Source organism: Sabethes cyaneus, chromosome 3, assembly GCF_943734655.1.
Source record: "Sabethes cyaneus chromosome 3, idSabCyanKW18_F2, whole genome shotgun sequence".
NCBI lineage: Eukaryota > Metazoa > Arthropoda > Insecta > Diptera > Culicidae > Sabethes > Sabethes cyaneus.
In genome coordinates, this window is record NC_071355.1 from 237,011,215 (window position 1) to 237,029,050 (window position 17,836).

Here is a 17,836-nt window from a genome sequence, read left to right on the forward strand (position 1 = left end):
TTTTTTTGATTCTAACTGTTTGACCTTTTAGTTCAACAGCAAACTTTGTTATTTCTTAAAGTAGCTATAGCTTCCATAAAAAACCCGAATTAATCCACCTAGCGGCGTGACCTAGCCTTTCTACTGTCACAATAATCATCATTTAATTTCTCAGGAACATCTATGTATAATTAACTTGACTATATTTTTAAATATCCGTTCCGTATTCCTCAAAATCCTTATTTGCCAGTAAAATTCACAACGTATTGCGTAGAATAATTAAATTTTCTTTCCTTGTGTGCGTAGATACTTGTAACACCTTATTTAGTTTTATAATCGGTCGGCCTAAACTTTCGGGCTTCAGAGCCACATAGGAAACTTATTTTGAATTGACAATATGAAATATGTGTTCAGAACAGATTTGTTGCTAATTAATTAATACCATGTGTTCAAAAGTTAGCATCTTTGAAAAACAAGAGTTCAGAAAAATTATTATTATACTTCGCCTTTGAAGACAAATAATATCGACAACAAAATGATTAATCTCAAAATTTTACTATTAGTTTGCTTGGCTTCAATTTTGCAATATATCTGAATTAGAAAAAATAACTGAATAGAGCATTAGATATGAAAAAGAGAAATTGAACTTTTTCTTAGCTGGCGCTCCTTCAGATAATTATTTTTGCATGAAAATCAAAACTTATGCTTTTTTTGAATGTACTTTCATGAAAAGATAGTCATTAGCTTGATCGCATCGTTTTTACAATGTTGGAGGGTTAGGAAAACAAGAGGGTTGCAAAAGCTGCGCCTTAAACATGCTTGAGAATGGGAAATATGATCGATATGATTTTCAGTGTTTGTCATTTTTGATTTATTTGTTGAAACATGATACATGACATAAGACATCTGTCCTTTAAAATGTCATTAACGAAAACAAATCTTACAAAATTACTACCGTGCAACGTTTACTTCCTATTTTTCATATAACATTTCTAAGCTCTATCTATTGATTGAAAAGAGCATCTATTGATGCGCAAAATTTGTTTGAAATTTGTATAAATTTATTTGGAAAAATCAACTCATTTTTAATCCTATACACCACTATACCTTCATGCTTAAATTAACTGCTTTTCTTCGCTGTTTGCTTTTCGTGTACAATTGTGAGTAACAGCAAGTGAACAAAATGACAATTGAAATCTGAAATCAAAGAAAAGAAAAAGCTTTTCGATTGAATCCCATTATTTAATATTTATTTGCAACAGATACGTAGTTCGCCTACGACGTGCAGGCTTCAACAGCGTCTTATTTCAAAGCGTATACGTATCTGTTGCGAATAAATATTAAATAGTGGGATTTAGTCGGTAAAAGTTTTTTCTTTTCTTTAATTTCAAATTTCGTATTCCACTAAGAGGCTTCAAAAATTTCAGACAATTGATTCAGAAAAGTTAGAAACATATTTTCTTGAATTTCAATGCAAATTTAAAAATTGTAAATTGTCATCCCAAGTAACAATTTGAGTTTTATTACACTCTTATGATGACATTCAAGACCAAAATTGGTCATGAAAACCACCAGAAGAGTACAATCAAACTCACATTGTTGCTTGGGATCACATACACACACATACATACATACATACATACATACATACATACATACATACATACATACATACATACACACATACATCACACACATTGAATACAATCAACATTTGTTTTGAATTCACACGTTTTAACGGTTTAATATACGGTGCTTAAGTGTTAAAGTTTAAATAACTTTTGAATGAACTGTCCGATTTTAAATAACTCGGTTTCGTTTGATAGATCTCAGTAGTAATTTTCAAATAATAATAAAATGTGTGATGTTTTTCATTGAATTAATGCTTATATGTTACAAAAATATGTTTTAAATACTATTTTTTCACATTTCTTTATGTAACTTTCAAACTACAAGCCCAATCGTCATGAAATTTGGAAGTTAAGGGTTTGCAAGGCTCCTCTTTCATATGCAATCAATTTTGTTCAAATCGGTTAAGGGACCTATGAGATAATGAAGTCCCATATTTTTCATATTTTTATACATAACTTTTGAACTAAAAGTCCGATCAGTATGAAATTCAGTAGCGACCAATGGGACACCTAGACCTTTCATTTGACACTAAGAACATTAAAATCGGTCCAGCCATCTCCGAGAAAAGTGAGTGAGATTAAAAGCGTCACATACACACACACACACATACACACACACACACACACACACACACACACACACACACACACACACACACATACATACACACACACAGAAAATGCTCAGTTTTCGAAACTGAGTCGAATGGTATATGACATTCGGCCCGCAGGACCTTCTTTCCATTTCCGGTTTTCCAAGTGATTTCTATACCTTTATACTATATATTTATATAGTAGAAAGGCAAAAATGTAGTAAATTTTCTTAGCATATTCACAGACAAAATAGCGATGGATCCAAAGGTAGTCCGTCTTATGCTGATCTCTAGAAAAAGAAGCAAAAATGGAAAAAGGAGACAGAACGAGAAAAAAGGAAAAAAAAGCACGAATGAAGACGTATCGAGCGCTGAACAACCTTAACAGGATAGGAGGCAAAAAAAGGAGGAGGCTAGACAGAAAAAGATGCAGAACGGAGGAGGAAAAAAGAAAAATGAGAGAAAGGGAGCAAAACACCTAACAAGAAAATGACGATTAATTGAACGAAAGAGGAGAAAAGCGGAGTAGAAAAGAAGGAACAGAAAAGAAGAAAATCAGCAGCTGGAAAATGGGTAAACCAGAACAGAAAAAGAGGAAAAATTGGACTGAATGGAGTAAAAACGGAAGACAAAAAGGATACGGGACAAGAAAGAAGGAAAACCAAGTCATAATAAGAGAAAGAACGAAACAACCAAAAACGAACCAAAAACCAAAAACAACCAAAAACGATAAAAAAGCAGTTGAAAAGCGAAAAAACGCAAAAAAGTTAAAACAGGACAGAAAATAACAAAAAAACTGCAAGGAAAACTAATTTTAAAACGATAGAAACGAGACATGAAAAGCAGAGAAAGGGAAAACGGAATATAAACAGAGGAAAAACGATACAAGAACCCGGAACAGAAAACAAGAGAAACCAAACAAATGAATGAAGAACAGAGAGAGAGAAAACAATTGATAAAGAAAGGGAGAAAACAGGAAAAGAGATAAAACGAAAAATACAAAAAGAAAACCGGTGAGAAAAGGGAAAAGGGAGCCATAATCAGAATAAATGAATTAACACAAAAAGACAGGAAACCGGGGCATTCCCGATGAGGAAAAAATAGGAAAAGAGGAAAGGAGATAAAAAGAAAATTTAAAACAAGAGGATTTTGATTCCCTCTTACACATACTCAAGAACGTCCACAGAGGTATTAAATTCACATTTGAGAAGGAACAGAACAATAAACTTCCATTCTTAGAGGTTGTTGTCATAAGGAGTCCCACAAAATTTGATTTCGAAATTTATAGGAAACCCACTAATACGAAACGGGTGATACCTATCACATCCAACCACTCATTTCAAAATAAAATGGCCGCTTTCCACCACATGATTCACCGTGTGGAAACTCTTCCATTGAGTAAGGAAGAAAAAGATAATGAATTAAGTTATATTTTCGAGATTGCCAGGCTGAATGGTTATAAGAAAGAAACCATCCAAGCTATTTTGAATAAAAAAAAGGAAATTCTTCGTAATTCTTTTACGACACTAACCCCTATAGCAGAAGATCTGAAAAGGGTGACTGTCGAGTATGATAGTGGTTTAACACATCAGCCTCATACTACATTTAAGAAGTATGGAATGGATATCGTCTACACTAGTAGAAATAACCAGCTCCAAACACGATTAGGATCCACAAAAGATCCTATCGATATTGTTAAGGAGTACGGTTTCCCACCCAGCACTACACTCAACCCCCGCTAATATGAAAAACAGCTCGTTCAGATTGGAAGAGTTCATTTTTAATCTGAATATTTGGTAACTCTATTCATTTTCATATACGCGCAAGATGCGCACCCTATGAATTTGTTATTTTGATTTGACGAAAACAAACGTTTTGAAAACATTTCAAACATGCGTAAATTCTAAACGTCCGGTTTGTATAAGAGGCAATTAGCTCGGCAGTTTCAACTAAAATGGTCTATTTTGAGTGCTAGCGGAAGGTAAGTTCCATATGAGCTATATTGCCAAAGCTCTTGAGCAAGAGGAAACGCATTAAGTTTTTTTGCTTTTTTTCAATTTACCCGGTCAGCTTTACCGTCAATTGTGTATGACGCTTGATCGGTTTTTAATGTGAATGCATTCATATCACCGGGGTACAGATTAAAAATGTTCATATTAAAGAAGGTCATACCAACGGGGGTACACGGTACAACCCTTTTGATGACAATATATTATACCACAGAACGAGATCGCATCCGTATATATCACAGAACGAGATAGCATCAAACCAATCGATCAACGCAGAAATCACATCCAACCAAGTCATCAGCGCAGAGGTGATGCTGATCAGAGCGGAGAGTTTATCTCACTTCTGGACCACCGAAATAACAACACTTGAGCAATAAGTCTGTCGCATCCAAACTAACCATCGGATAGCATGAGTTAGATTTAATTATATAAGTGTTCAACTACATTAAGAAAATAAAAGTCAGCTCCGTTGATTGTGTAGTAAATAAAGTGCATGTTTTATCTGTGCATGGAGTGATTTACTGGTCCCGAAAGGCGGTTCCAACCTTTGGATTTTACCCGGTACTACTCGGATAACTGGTCATTCTGCTGGGGAGAGAATTCCGTCGGGGCTGGGGGCTGGATCCCCAATTACCCACCAATAGCTATCGAACACTGGAGGCAACGATCCCGTCCCCCAACAGATATATTGAACAAAGCAGGAGTCTACAAAATTGCATGTAGTCACTGTGATAAGATTTATATCGGACAAACAAAAAGAAATTTTGGAATCCGATTCAAGGAGCATGTTTCAGAAGTAACAAAAGCTAAGAAAGAACTACAGGAGAAAGAATTTTACCACTTTAAATCCAAAGTAGCCGAGCACATTTTCGAAGAAGAACATCCCATTACTTCTGAAAACATTAACCTTCTCCGCCCTGTCAATAATATTTGGAAGCTGGATGTTGCCGAATCTCTTGAATGTTATAAAGAAAATCCATCCAATCTTCTAAATAATCAAACAGGTAGTAACATGGAAGTCCCTATCCTCCCCGCCGCAGTCGCGCCTTTCCTGCCAGCGCTCATCAGTCGTCCCGGCCCTGCGTGTGGGTGTAGCGAAAGGGGCTTCCAAAATTCCCTTCCAGGCAAGCGCACTACCACCAATCTAGATCCTCCCGTTAATCCGTCTCCCGTTTCTAGCACATCATCCAACCGGTTACCGAACAGTGCTCGCGACGTCCAGCAAAACATCCACGTGTACTACCAGAATGTAGGCGGAATGAATGCAAGCGTTCACGACTATCTGCTAGCATGTGTCGATAGCCCATACGATATAATCGTTTTAACCGAAACCTGGCTTGACGAACGAACCTCCTCCACACAAATCTTCGGACCGAACTACGAAGTCTTCCGGTGTGACCGAAGTGCGCACAACAGCCGAAAATCAACGGGCGGTGGCGTTTTAGTAGCGGTTCATCGCCAACTCAAGACCTCTGTCTTAGAACACAACGACTGGTTACCTGTTGAGCAAGTTTGGGTGTCTATAAATTTATCCGATCGCTCTCTATACCTGTGCGCTGTCTATTTCCCACCGGATCGAGTAAGGGACGCCGTACTCCTCAAGGCTCATATGGCATCGGTCTCCACAATTTCTTCGGCAGCCTCCGCCTCCGATGATTTGCTAATTCTGGGAGATTTTAACCTCCCCGGGATTAATTGGCGTGAACGCGGCAACGGCTATCTGTTCGTCGACTTCAGCTCTGTAACTCCTCCCCCGATCACTACCGAGTTGTTCGACTGCTGTAGTACAGCCACTGTGCAGCAAATTAACAAAATCACCAATGAAAATGGACGCTGCTTGAATCTCTGCTTCGCTAGTGTTTGCAGTCAGGTTCCAGAATGTATGTTGGCGCCTGCTCCACTCGTTACTCCATCGATGTTCTCCATGTTCTCCATCATCCACCGCTATTAGTTCCGATTTATCAACATACACCATGCAAAACGACCGACTCACCGTTGTCTGTCTATTACGATTTCAACTGTGCCGATTTTGATGCGATCCAAGGTATACTAAACAGTATCGACTGGAACGCAGCCTTGGAAGAGAACAACGTAAATGCTGCCGCCTTGACCTTCTCGCACATTTTAAATTATATCATCGACCGCCACGTACCGAAAAAGACGATACGCATAGAGCCGCACCTGCCTTGGATAAACGCCACGCTACATCGCCTTAAATCTGAAAGAAAGGCTGCCTTGAGGAGGTTTTCAAGGTATAAAACCCAATATCTACGAAACCACTATCAGGCTCTCAATAAGCGCTACAAAAAGTTAAGCCGACACTGCTTCCGCAAATACCTAAACAACGTTGAGCGAAGACTGAAGCGTAACCCCCAGTCGTTCTGGAAATATGTTAGTGCACAACGGAAAGATGACGGTCTTCCATCAGCCATGTTCCTTGGAAGCGACACTGCGACCAAATTGGATATGGTTTGTCAACTGTTCTTGCGAAAATTCTCCAGCGTCTTTGTCGATGAAAGGCTGTCCGAAACAGAAGTATCGACTGCTCTAGACAGCGTTCCAAATCTCAGCGACTCTCTCACTAACCTGTCTATTGATGATTCTATGATCAAGCAGGCCGCTTTGAAGTTGAAAAGCTCAACTTCCAGTGGACCGGACGGCGTACCTTCAATATTTTTAAAGAACTGCATTGATGCCTTGGCTGCTCCAATCCGACGTCTATTTAACTCCTCGATTAGCTCAGGCATATTTCCTTCAGCTTGGAAATCCGCTTACATGTTCCCAGTTCATAAGAAGGGGAACAAAAGGAACATAGACAACTACAGAGGTATCTCTGCCTTATGTGCATTATCGAAACTCTTCGAGCTCGTTGTGTTCGTGCCAATTTCCTCGTTCGTCCAGCAATACATCGCTGATGAGCAACACGGATTCATGCCGAAGCGCTCAACATCTACCAATCTACAGGTATACCTCCATAGTACGTACCCTCGTTAGTACGTACCCTCCATAATACGTACAATTTGCCTCGATAGTACGTACATTTTCCAACAATGATTTTTTTTAGTTTCTATATAAAGCAGAAACATTTTTATGAATATTTATGAGTCAATACAAGCAAATGCGTTTTCAATAATTATAAATTTTTGAATAATATTAGTTATTTCTATAATGTAAAAAAAACATTATTTTAAAATTAAAAACAGTTCTTTAATAGTAAATTAATCAAATATGCGTTCTAAATAACAGTTATTTAAGCATTCCGGGCAGACTCATGGTCGCTACTAGATTTTGCAGATTTTTGCTCAGAGAATTCACCTTTTCTGCGATTCGCATTCTTCCCAACTGCGACGGGAGAATATATGTTGTCGTCATTATACAAGAATTATTTTACTTTCTTCGGAGAAAAAATTACGTTACACTAGTAATTAAACTATCCACATTAATTTGGTTGTAAAGTTAAACAAAATGCATTTTTTTTCTCAGAATTTCGAAGATTGGACAATTATGCTTTTATTTACAAGCGCTTGCTAAATAAAAGCATGTCTGTCTCACATGTATTTTTTTAAATTTTTAACAGTACATTGCGGAAGATAGTTTCTATACTAATGTATGCGCAACCGGAACGCTCCAATAATATTTCAGGACTTTAAGATCGTCATTAAAGAAGCCAAGAAAGACGTCGCGGTCTGGTTTCGAAATACACAATTTATAAATCCCAATATCTCGAAGGCATTCGAAAGACTATATTCAAAAAAGGGCAGCGTCACTGCTAGATACAAACTTGATGAAGTTTGAATTTCGAACTTCAAGTATGCTCTGCTGTCGAAAAAACAACACGAGCTATTTTTTGAAAACTTCCCAAATGAAAAAAAAAAATCCATAAAGGACATTGTGGAATCGAAACGTAGAGAAAAGTCGCTCTATCAAATACTCTTCTCCCTGTCATCGCCGAAGAAAATTGTGCCTGTGTGAAATCTTTGCCGATTAAGAAAAAATCGTGGTAGAACTTTGGTATAAACTTAGAAATAAATATTACTGTCATATTATCTTTTTGTTAAGATATTATCACACTCAATAGAGGCGAAAATTAAAAGAATATTGTTACCTAAATTGGCAAAAAGAAAATGTTTATAATGGACAATATTATTATGGGACAGTTATGCTTTTATTTTGCATATGGAACTGTTCATGTTTGAAATTTTTTGGAAAATTTTTCGAACAAAGTCTGTTTAAATTACAGCTTGTAAGGTAAATTAGGATATAAATAAGCTACTTCCGTATTTTTCTCAAAATCGATTAATATTCACATGGGATAGGTATGCTTTCCTACGCAGATAAGCAGCCTTATAGGAACTTCTCCAATTTACGCAGCCTACAGCTGAAGCTTCGATTATTTAACTATTTCGATTAGTTAACTATTTTCTGTTCATAGCACTCACTCAGTGTCCAGCATATAGACTGGAAGCTCACTCGATTGATATTAGTGGATTTGGAATGAAATATCCCGAATGACGGCTATTGAGCTCCTCTTGTCATGTTTCCTCATTCTAGCATATATTTACAACTATGTACCAAACCTTTACCTAGATTTATTCGATTAAAATATGTAAATTTTCAATTTGAGAAAGAATTTTGAAAAAATAGGTATTTTTGGATTCCTTTTGCTTTACTTTTCAACTAGTTTTTAACATTTGTAGTTTTTTTTCCAAAATAATTTTACTAAGATCATTATTTATTTTATAATATCTGATCTGATCTACCTAATTTGGAAGTTTTAGACAATATTTAGTATAATAAAAATAATACTTTACCTTAAAAATTGTGATTCGATAGTACGTACGTTTCGATAGTACGTACGCTAAACGATGTGCGGGTGTACGTACTATCGAGGTATACCTGTACTAACTCTCACTACGTACGTAACGGACTGCTTTGACGACCGATCCCAGACGGACGTTATCTACACTGACCTCTCCGCCGCCTTCGACAAGCTAAATCATCAAATCGCCGTTGCAAAACTGGACAAACTGGGTATTGGAGGGCCGCTGCTTCAGTGGTTTAAATCGTATCTGACGAACCGTCCCATCAACGTGTCTATCAATGGCTTCACCTCACCGACTTTCACCGCTTTTTCTGGAGTCCCACAAGGTAGCCATCTCGGACCGTTGGTCTTTCTTATTTATTTCAACGACGTCAACTTAATGCTCAAAGGTCCTCGGCTTGTGTTCGCCGACGACCTGAAACTGTTTTCGAAAGTCAACGATTCAACGGACACTCTCGCACTCCAGGAGCAACTGTTGATATTCGCTGGATGGTGCGAACACAATCGCTTGGTACTAAACCCCGACAAATGTGAAGTGATAACGTTCTCGAGAAAGCTGAACCCTATAATATTCGATTACCGATTATCAAGCGTACCCTTACGCCGTGTAGATTGCGTCAAGGATCTTGGGGTACCGCTGGACTCTAAATTGACTTTCAAACAGCATGTTTCATTTGTTGTCGACAAGGCCTGCAGAAACCTGGATTCATCATGCGCATCGCCAAAAACTTCAACGATATTTATTGTTTGAAATCACTCTTCTGTGCGTTGGTTCGCTCTAACCTCGAGTATTGCGCACCCGTATGGAGCCCGTATTACCAAAACGGCGTCATTCGAATAGAGTCGGTACAACGGAGGTTCATCCGCTTTGCCCTCCGTAGGTTACCATGGAATGATCCGTTCCGGCTACCAAGCTACGAACAGCGCTGCAGATTAATCAACTTGGACACCCTGCAAACACATCGGGACGTAACTAGAGCCGTCTTCGTATCAGATGTTCTGACATCCCGGATTGACTGTCCTTGGATTCTAGGAAGACTAGACATCTTAACTCGGTCTCACTTAACGCGGAACAATTCCTTCTTGCATATACCACATCGGAGAACTAACTACAGTACTTTCGGTACTATAACCGACTTACAACGGAACTTCAACCATTTTGTGTCCTACTTCGACTTTGACGTCAGCCGCAACGTGCTGAAAACCCGATTTAGAGCTCTTGCTATTAGTTTTTAAGTAGTCAGTAGGATAGAAAAATCTGTTGACTTTTAATTAATAAACAATAAACAATAAACATTTCACCGCTTTTTTACCTAGCAGGTAATTAAAATGTGTCTCACGTCGAGACCGAAATACGTATTTATCAATAAAACACAGTAGTGGAAATAAAGGATATAAATAACTTTTGTTTCTTCTTTTTTATCGTTTCAGGTATTCTACTAAGACGCTCAAATAAACATTAGTTAATTAGATAAAAAGTGATAGAAAAAGACAAAAAAACTGGAAATGAAAAGAGGAATGGCCAAGAAAATAACAAAACACTGGTGAAAATCAGAGATATGACAGGAAACGAAGAAAAAAACAGAACAATGCAATAGGAAACACGCGACTAAAAATAAGGAACACTATAGAAAAAGGATTTTCAGACATTTTCCCAAATCACGGTAAAGATGGGCCAGCAATAATGACTATTAGCGAAGACTGCATTATTAACTGGCCTCTCTGTTTTTACCTTTGTTATACCACAACAAAGGTTTAGAAATTGGTCGAAAAACATGAAATTCTTCCAAGGCCCGGATGGCTTTCCAATTAAATTCTAAGATGTATATTTATTCTTGACAGATACGTATTTCGCCTACGACTTGCAGGCTTCATCAAGTTCATTCATTCAGGTTCATTCATTCAAGTTCGAAAACAAACACTGATGAAGCCTGCGAGTTGCAGGCGAAATACGAATCTGTTTAGAATAAATATACATAGTAAAATTTAATTGGAGTTTTCTTTGCTATTCAATTGCAGGTAATCGAAAGTGTATAAAACCCCAAGTTTTGATCCGTCATTCCGGACGAGATACGCGGAAGTCCTATAGAGTAGAATGACCATCAGTATAGGCATCCAAAGTATCCAAAGCAAAACATCCATTAACATGCCGGTGTGCCAATCCGCAAATGTAAGCACGGAACCCTGTACGGAAACCCACTTTTTCTAGAAGTCTTCCTCAGATTTGACGTCCTAGGGATGCTTCCGTAATGCCTGTTTCATAATAACCCAGTATTTTTCGATGGGCCTTAGTTCCGGTGCGTTGTAGGGGGTTCATGTCCTTGAGTATGAATGTGACCCTGTTGGCTTCGTACCACTCTATGACGTTCTCTGAATAGTGGCACGAAGTTAGATCCGGTCAGAAGATCGTAGGGCCCTCTTGTTGTTTTAATAGAGAAACCAGCCGCTTCTGTAGACACTCCTTGAGGTAGATCTGCATGTTTACAGTCTCGGTAGCCACAAACGGTGCACTTCGTTTGCCACATGAGCGGATCGCTTGCCAAATCATGTATTTTTTGGCGAACTTTGAAAGTTTCTGCTTGCTTGCTTCCTCTGGAACATTAAACTTATGCTGGTCGATGAAGAACAGTAACCCCGGAAGCTGCCTGAAGTCCGCCTTGACGCAAGTCTCATCATCCATGATGAGACAATGAGGCTTCGGCAGCAATATTAATGCCTGAACGCATTTCAAGGTCAAAGACTAAAAATACGAGTTTAGTTTATTTCATAGGAACGGAGGCTTTCTCCGAAAACCCACACTGAGAATCGCAGCTAACACGCTGACAGACGAACAGTGTCACGCGCAGTACCTTGCAAGTCGTGAGGGCCTGCATAGCGTCGTCGTTCTGCCAGTAAAAAACAAGTTAGATTAAAACTTCTCGGTCGGTGGTTTCTACAGTATACGGACGGAGAGGCACAATTTGTGTCTAAAAATAACCCAATCAGATACGTCGCTACCTTAATAAGTGAATTTTGCAGTCTCCTTTTGTCCAGTGCTTCTGCGCTTCAAAGGTACACCAGCAGTACCAGCGAGCCACATGCCCTGGCGAGTGTTATGGGTTCATCGTTTTTGCAGACAATCTTTCACGTAAATTTGCCCATTCATTGTGTTTGTTGTAATGAATGGATGAGACATTTTGCCACACCGTTTTCAATGGCGCCCACAAAATGATCTTCTAAATCATCGGGTCAGCGACGGATCAAATATTACTGCTGCGGCAAATCCTACAAAAAGGCCGTGAATACATAGCCTAGCGTAACATTCGGGCCTTCAATTTCAGAGCTGCATATGATACCGTCGACCATAAAGAACTCTGAAAACTCTTGGACAATAACGGCTTTCCTGGAAAGCTGATCGTACTCATTATGGGATGGACTGTACGCAGTTTCGCAACCCTGACCTTCTATTCCCATGTCAGGCTCCTAGGCTCTTGACGGTGTGACCTTTCCTCAACCTAGTGAGAACGCCTAGCTCCCAGAGTAGGAGCAAGAAACGTGTTGCCTCGTCACTGAAGCTAAGCTGGCAGACTCATTAGGAGACTCGATAGCGTGGCCCTACTAATAAGACAATCTATCTAAACAAAATTACAATGAAAGATCAAGAAAATTCAACTCGAGACATTCGGCGGAGACAAAGGAGGAGAACTAAGGATATGGAATGCACGCCTGGTACTTGAAACTGTAGGTTGTTGAGTTTCGAGAGCCTCGTCAGGAAAATCTGTCGCAGAAGGTGTTATCCATGACGGCAAAGCCTAATTTTGCCAGAGCGGTGCAGTGTCCAAGGAGCTGGCACTGTGCTTTGTAGCGATGGGCAGAGCGTAGGATTGCGTGATACGCGCAGTTGGAGATGACGGACGTCAGCTGTTCGCCACGGAACATCAAGCTTACACACCGACACAAACTATAACGTCTAGAGATCGTCTGACCAACGAACATTGGACCAAGTCGATCCCAATTCCCATCAATGGAGGGTTGTCCTCTTCTGCTAAGCATTCACCTACTGTATGAAGCTGCTTTGCACCATTTACAAAAAGCGCGATCGGCTCGATTGCTTAAACTACCGTGGCAATGCAATGATCAATGCCGTCTAAGGGGTGCATTCCCAGATCTTATATCGTATATTGTGCCTCGTGCGGGCCCTCTCGACTCTCGAGTCGAGGTTCACCCAGAGCGTTGCAACAAAGGGACCCAACTAATTTTTATTGAATAGTAGATTATTCAATCATTTTATGACCAATTACTGGGTAACAGGCACTTGATAAGCTGTTATTTAAGAAGTCCTAGGCTTCGCGGACGACCTTATCACTAGAAACTTTGCTACGGCCAAAGCAGTCTTCGTTATTTTAAAAGTGCAGTTAACTATTGACGGCTGAACGACTGTACAAAGATATATTTTCTCTTCAAGGACTCCACCGGCATCAGGAATAGAAGGGCTCAAAGTGATAGAAAGAAAGAATGTGCTTTGCCAGATTTAATCTAATTTGCAAGACATTCGTCGAACTGGCGACCAGAGCCGATTATAATTCAGATATTTTCTAGATACGGCACAAGCCAGTCCGACTCTAAGCTGCTAGAAAGAGGGAATACAAGAAAAATGGATTGTCGCAGATGCAGAGTTCAGCAATATTGATGATTAACGTCGTTTGAAAAGCAACTGAAGGCATACCGTAATGGTGCCTTCTGTATTCAAAACCAAGCGTCAATTTAGGCAATCCTGGACATATTCTGAGAGCTGCTAAATAATGAACCAGTAAAAGCCTCGGAGAAACCAAAATTGTACAGGCATGTATGTATGTTTGATAGATTTGAAAGACGTTTGAATAGTTATCAATTAATAATAATAGAACTAGCATTTTCCTAATCATAATTCACAAATGTATTCAAAAATGTTCAGTTAAAATAATTTATCGTCGCTCCTTGCTTCTCTTTCTGCGATGATCAGAGGACCTGTCAGATTCCCTCCTCCTATCGGAGTAATCGCGTTCATCATGGCGATGCCGATGAGTGTCTGCTCTGCCACGTTCATCCCAATCCCGCCTACTGTGATGCTCGGTTTCACGACGATACTCTCTGGTATGAGCTGAACGTTGATCTCGGCTATCATCTCGGCGTTGCCGCTCACTACGATCTTCCACGCCTCTTCTCCGGTCCGAACGGTTATCCTTATGGCTGTCCAATTTACTGTGTCTATCGTTCTTTTGCCTACGATCTTTTTTCTTTTTCTTTTTCGGTCGTTCGTCCTCCCAATCGGAGGAGGAGGCCTCCGATGAACTCGAATCGGAAGAGGAGGACGATGATGGTGATGATGAACTGGAAGATGAACCATCGGCATCTTCTTCTTCCGGTACGGGAGCGGCCACCGGTTGAACAATCTGCTTAGGAGCATTCTTGAGAAAATCACGCAGCTCGTCCGTTAGCCCACCTAAACCAATTGAGGTGAAAAAATTGATAGAAAACCGCGTGTTTTTCGGGTTGTCCCGGGGGAAAATCCCAGCAAAAGGCTCTGCCAGGGTCGGATCTTTGAGTCGATTGTTGAACTTAACAAGACCCATATACTCGCATAGTTCCTGAAACAGAATCTTAATAAAGATTCGGCTAGAACTGGTGGTGTCCTCCTCGTTGAGCCGAACGCAACGCAACACGTCCCAACCGATGGAATCGGTGAAGAGTAAATGAGCGAAAAATTTGCTCACGTTACGCAACCGGTTTGTATCCAATCTGTGCGTTGTGGAGTAGGTATCGATAAAAATCTGCTCAAATGGCTCGATATATATCTTGTTAATCATGCAGAACCTTTGCGCCAGCAGGCCGTAAAACTTTTCGTAAGTTCTCTGCTCGGCACAGCAATCTAAAAACATGTGGCATAATTCCTGCTCCTGTCCTGGCTTCAGTTCCATCTTCATTAGCTTATGTGCACATTCCTCGTAGTCCAAACTGGAATGGATCGTCAAATAGATCGTCCTCCGAAGTGCGATCAAGTTGGTCTCTGTGTTATCCACGATCAACTGCTTCTGATTGCCATCTCCTTCCTCGCCACTACCTCCATCGGAGTCAGCTTCTCCATCCGAATCACTATCGCTTCCACTTCCGCTGGACGAGCCCCCACCATCACCATCATCATCACTATCATCGCTGCCGAGAATCTCCTTACTGATCGCTTTGTATTTAGCCTCATTTTCCTCGTATTCATTGTCCACCTTGAATACATCTGTAATTCGCAAAAAAAAATCATTACCAGTCTGAACAAGTTTAACGACTAATAAATCGAACTTACTGAGAATATCCTGCGTGTCGGTCGCTTCGTCCAGCATTATCAAATGCGTAAACTGATCATCCTCCTCGACCAGCTCCAGCGAATCAATCACGGCCGAATGGTCCTTGAACCCGTCCTTTCGAATTTGAAACACCACCTCAATCATGTACTGCACACGTTTGTCCAACTTTCCCTCGTGCAGAATGTTTTTCAGCATCTCAAAAATAGCGTTGACTCCCTTCCCGGAAACCTCGGTCAGTTTTTGACCGACTTCCTTCAGGAACGCGATTGCCACCTCCACGGAATCATCCGTCGGGTTTTCCACCAGCAGTGTCAGAATTTCCAGCGCAAGAATTTCATGCGCCACCCGTTGATTGACGAGATGTGCCACAAAACGGGACGCCGACAGACAGATGCTTTTGTCGTTTCTACGGAAGCCCCGTTTAAATTGAATTACCAACCGCTTCAGCAGCAGCTCGCCGATGTTCGGAAATTTCGAGTTGATGATGGCTACCAGCGCTGCGTAGACGTGCGTAAAGGTGGGTGATGCTGCTTGCGCTTGAATAATCGATCGACACAACAGTCCACGGCCGCGAACAACATTTTCCCGTAACAGCTCCCGTGTGATAATGCCAATATTGTCCACGTTCACTTTGTTAATGTAACCATGGATGGATTTTTTAAGCGCCTCCCAGGAAATTCGCTGATATGCAGCGGACGTTTTATCCGTAATTTCCGCTTGCATCATTCGCAACTTTGCCGGTGGGATATACGCACCTCCAGTTTTCGATGTCAGCAAATCAACCGTCCTCCGTACTGCCGGCTTTTCATTCTTTAACAAAGCTTCATCCCCTTCCTCCTTGCTAGCAGGTTTCGAGACCGGCGCTGCCGGAGGTTTCTCAACACTATTGCTTCGGGAACGTTCACCAGGTTCCAGACTACGACGGTTTTTCGCTCGGCGGTCACGTTCTCTGGAACGGGATCTTGGCTGTCTACGTTCATCCTGTCTGCTTTTTCTGTCGCGACTACGGGACCGCGATCGGGATCTTGATCTGGAACGCGAACTACGTCCTTTCCGTGAGTGCTTTTTGCGATGCTTATTTTGTTCACTGGGCGGACTGACCGATGCATGGCGGTCGCGCTTTTTCACTCGCGAACGCGTATGTTCCATGTCGGACATTGTATGACACGATTAATTACTGATTAAATTGTTGAAAACTTTTTAATGAAGCTTCTGCGAAATCTGCAAACGTTGAGAAGAGTTTTACGAGTGTGTTTTAGTTTCAAAACACGAAGCTATTTGACAACAGCTGTCAAAGTCGGTCGGTAAAATTCGTATAATTAGGTACACATTGGAAACGATATACTCATTGAATAGGTAAAAAATCACCATCAGCTGAAGGTGAAGAGTAATATGCGGCAGGGGTACCAGATAACCAGATGTGCAGGTTACAAATGGAAGAGTTTAACACCGAAAAAAATCGTATGTTCGTTCAAAACGAGAATCACACACACTTAGGCTGTGAACCATTTCGCGAAATTTTTAACTTTTTGGTTAAAATTTGACAGTTCGATGGTTTTCCGAAAATAACCCTGCTCGGGAGCATGGTTAGTTTTAACCAAGTTCTGAGAGCCAATGAGATATGCACAGGTGAGGAAGAGAGCTTCGACAAGTTTCGCTGATTTTTCGATAGATTTGTTTTACATTGGTATGGATGCTTATCGCATTACAAATTTGTTCAAACAACCCGGATTGAAATGAGATGAATTTTATCTATCAAAAAAAGCAAATGAACATCAAAAATTCCTCCGATTTTAACTCGGACAGAAAAAACAATATTTTCATCCTCACCTTATATGCTCTCATTGAGCAAAAAAAAACTATCAATCCGTCAAATATGAAATGGTTCACATTCTGAACTGATTTTAACCACTCAAGGAGAAATAACCATCGAACTGTCAAATTTTAACCAAAAAGTTAAAAATTTCGCGAAATGGTTCACAGCCTTAGAAAAAAGCACCGAATTCGGTAAAATTTTACCGAAATCTAAACAGCTGAACGTTCGGTAAAATTTTTTATGTTACCAACCGTTACTAAAGATTAGTAAACGTCCAATATGCACGATCGAAATTTTTACCGAAAGTTCAGCTGTTTAGATTTCGGTAAAATTTACCGAACCGTTTAAGTGTGCACAGATTTGCTAATCACTACAGTGCCATAGGAAAAGCACATGTACCGTGGACCCCCGTTCGTTTGACCATTTTTAATCTGAACACTTTTTAATTTGAACCCCGTTGGTTTGCACGACGTGCAAATTAAAAATGGTTCAAATGTCATTCTCAACATGACATCAATTGTTCGATTCGTTTGTACTGACCTAGCGTGTTTAATCGGTTTCACATTTCATTTTCCTAACGATTAAGAGAGAAATCCGATCGGAAAATGCAATATTCGCACTTGCAACTGCCAACTAAAACAAACCACCAAAACAATAACAAAGATCAGGGCG

At 40.2% G+C, this 17,836-nt stretch overlaps 1 protein-coding gene across 1 annotated transcript; it reads right to left on the reverse strand.

Annotated features, from left to right (window-relative positions):
- Positions 1-13,937: 13,937 nt before the first annotated feature.
- On the reverse strand, positions 13,938-16,558 carry LOC128744509 (pre-mRNA-splicing factor CWC22 homolog). The gene is made up of 2 exons (XM_053841571.1): positions 15,348-16,558; positions 13,938-15,281 (listed from the first exon to the last, which is right to left on the reverse strand). Exons 1-2 carry the CDS (start codon positions 16,504-16,506, stop codon positions 13,978-13,980), a joined length of 2,463 nt encoding a protein of 820 aa, XP_053697546.1. The 5' UTR covers positions 16,507-16,558; the 3' UTR covers positions 13,938-13,977.
- Between the last annotated feature and the right edge of the window lie 1,278 nt (positions 16,559-17,836).

What these genes read in the sequence shown, in the direction of transcription:
- LOC128744509 (XM_053841571.1), bottom strand. Translation starts at nt 16,506, where the DNA reads ATGTCCGACATGGAACATACGCGTTCGCGAGTGAAAAAGCGCGACCGC. An exon ending in CGACACGCAGGATATTCTCA is followed by an intron (nt 15,282 to 15,347) that starts GTAAGTTCGATT and finishes TGCGAATTACAG; the next exon opens with ATGTATTCAAGGTGGACAAT.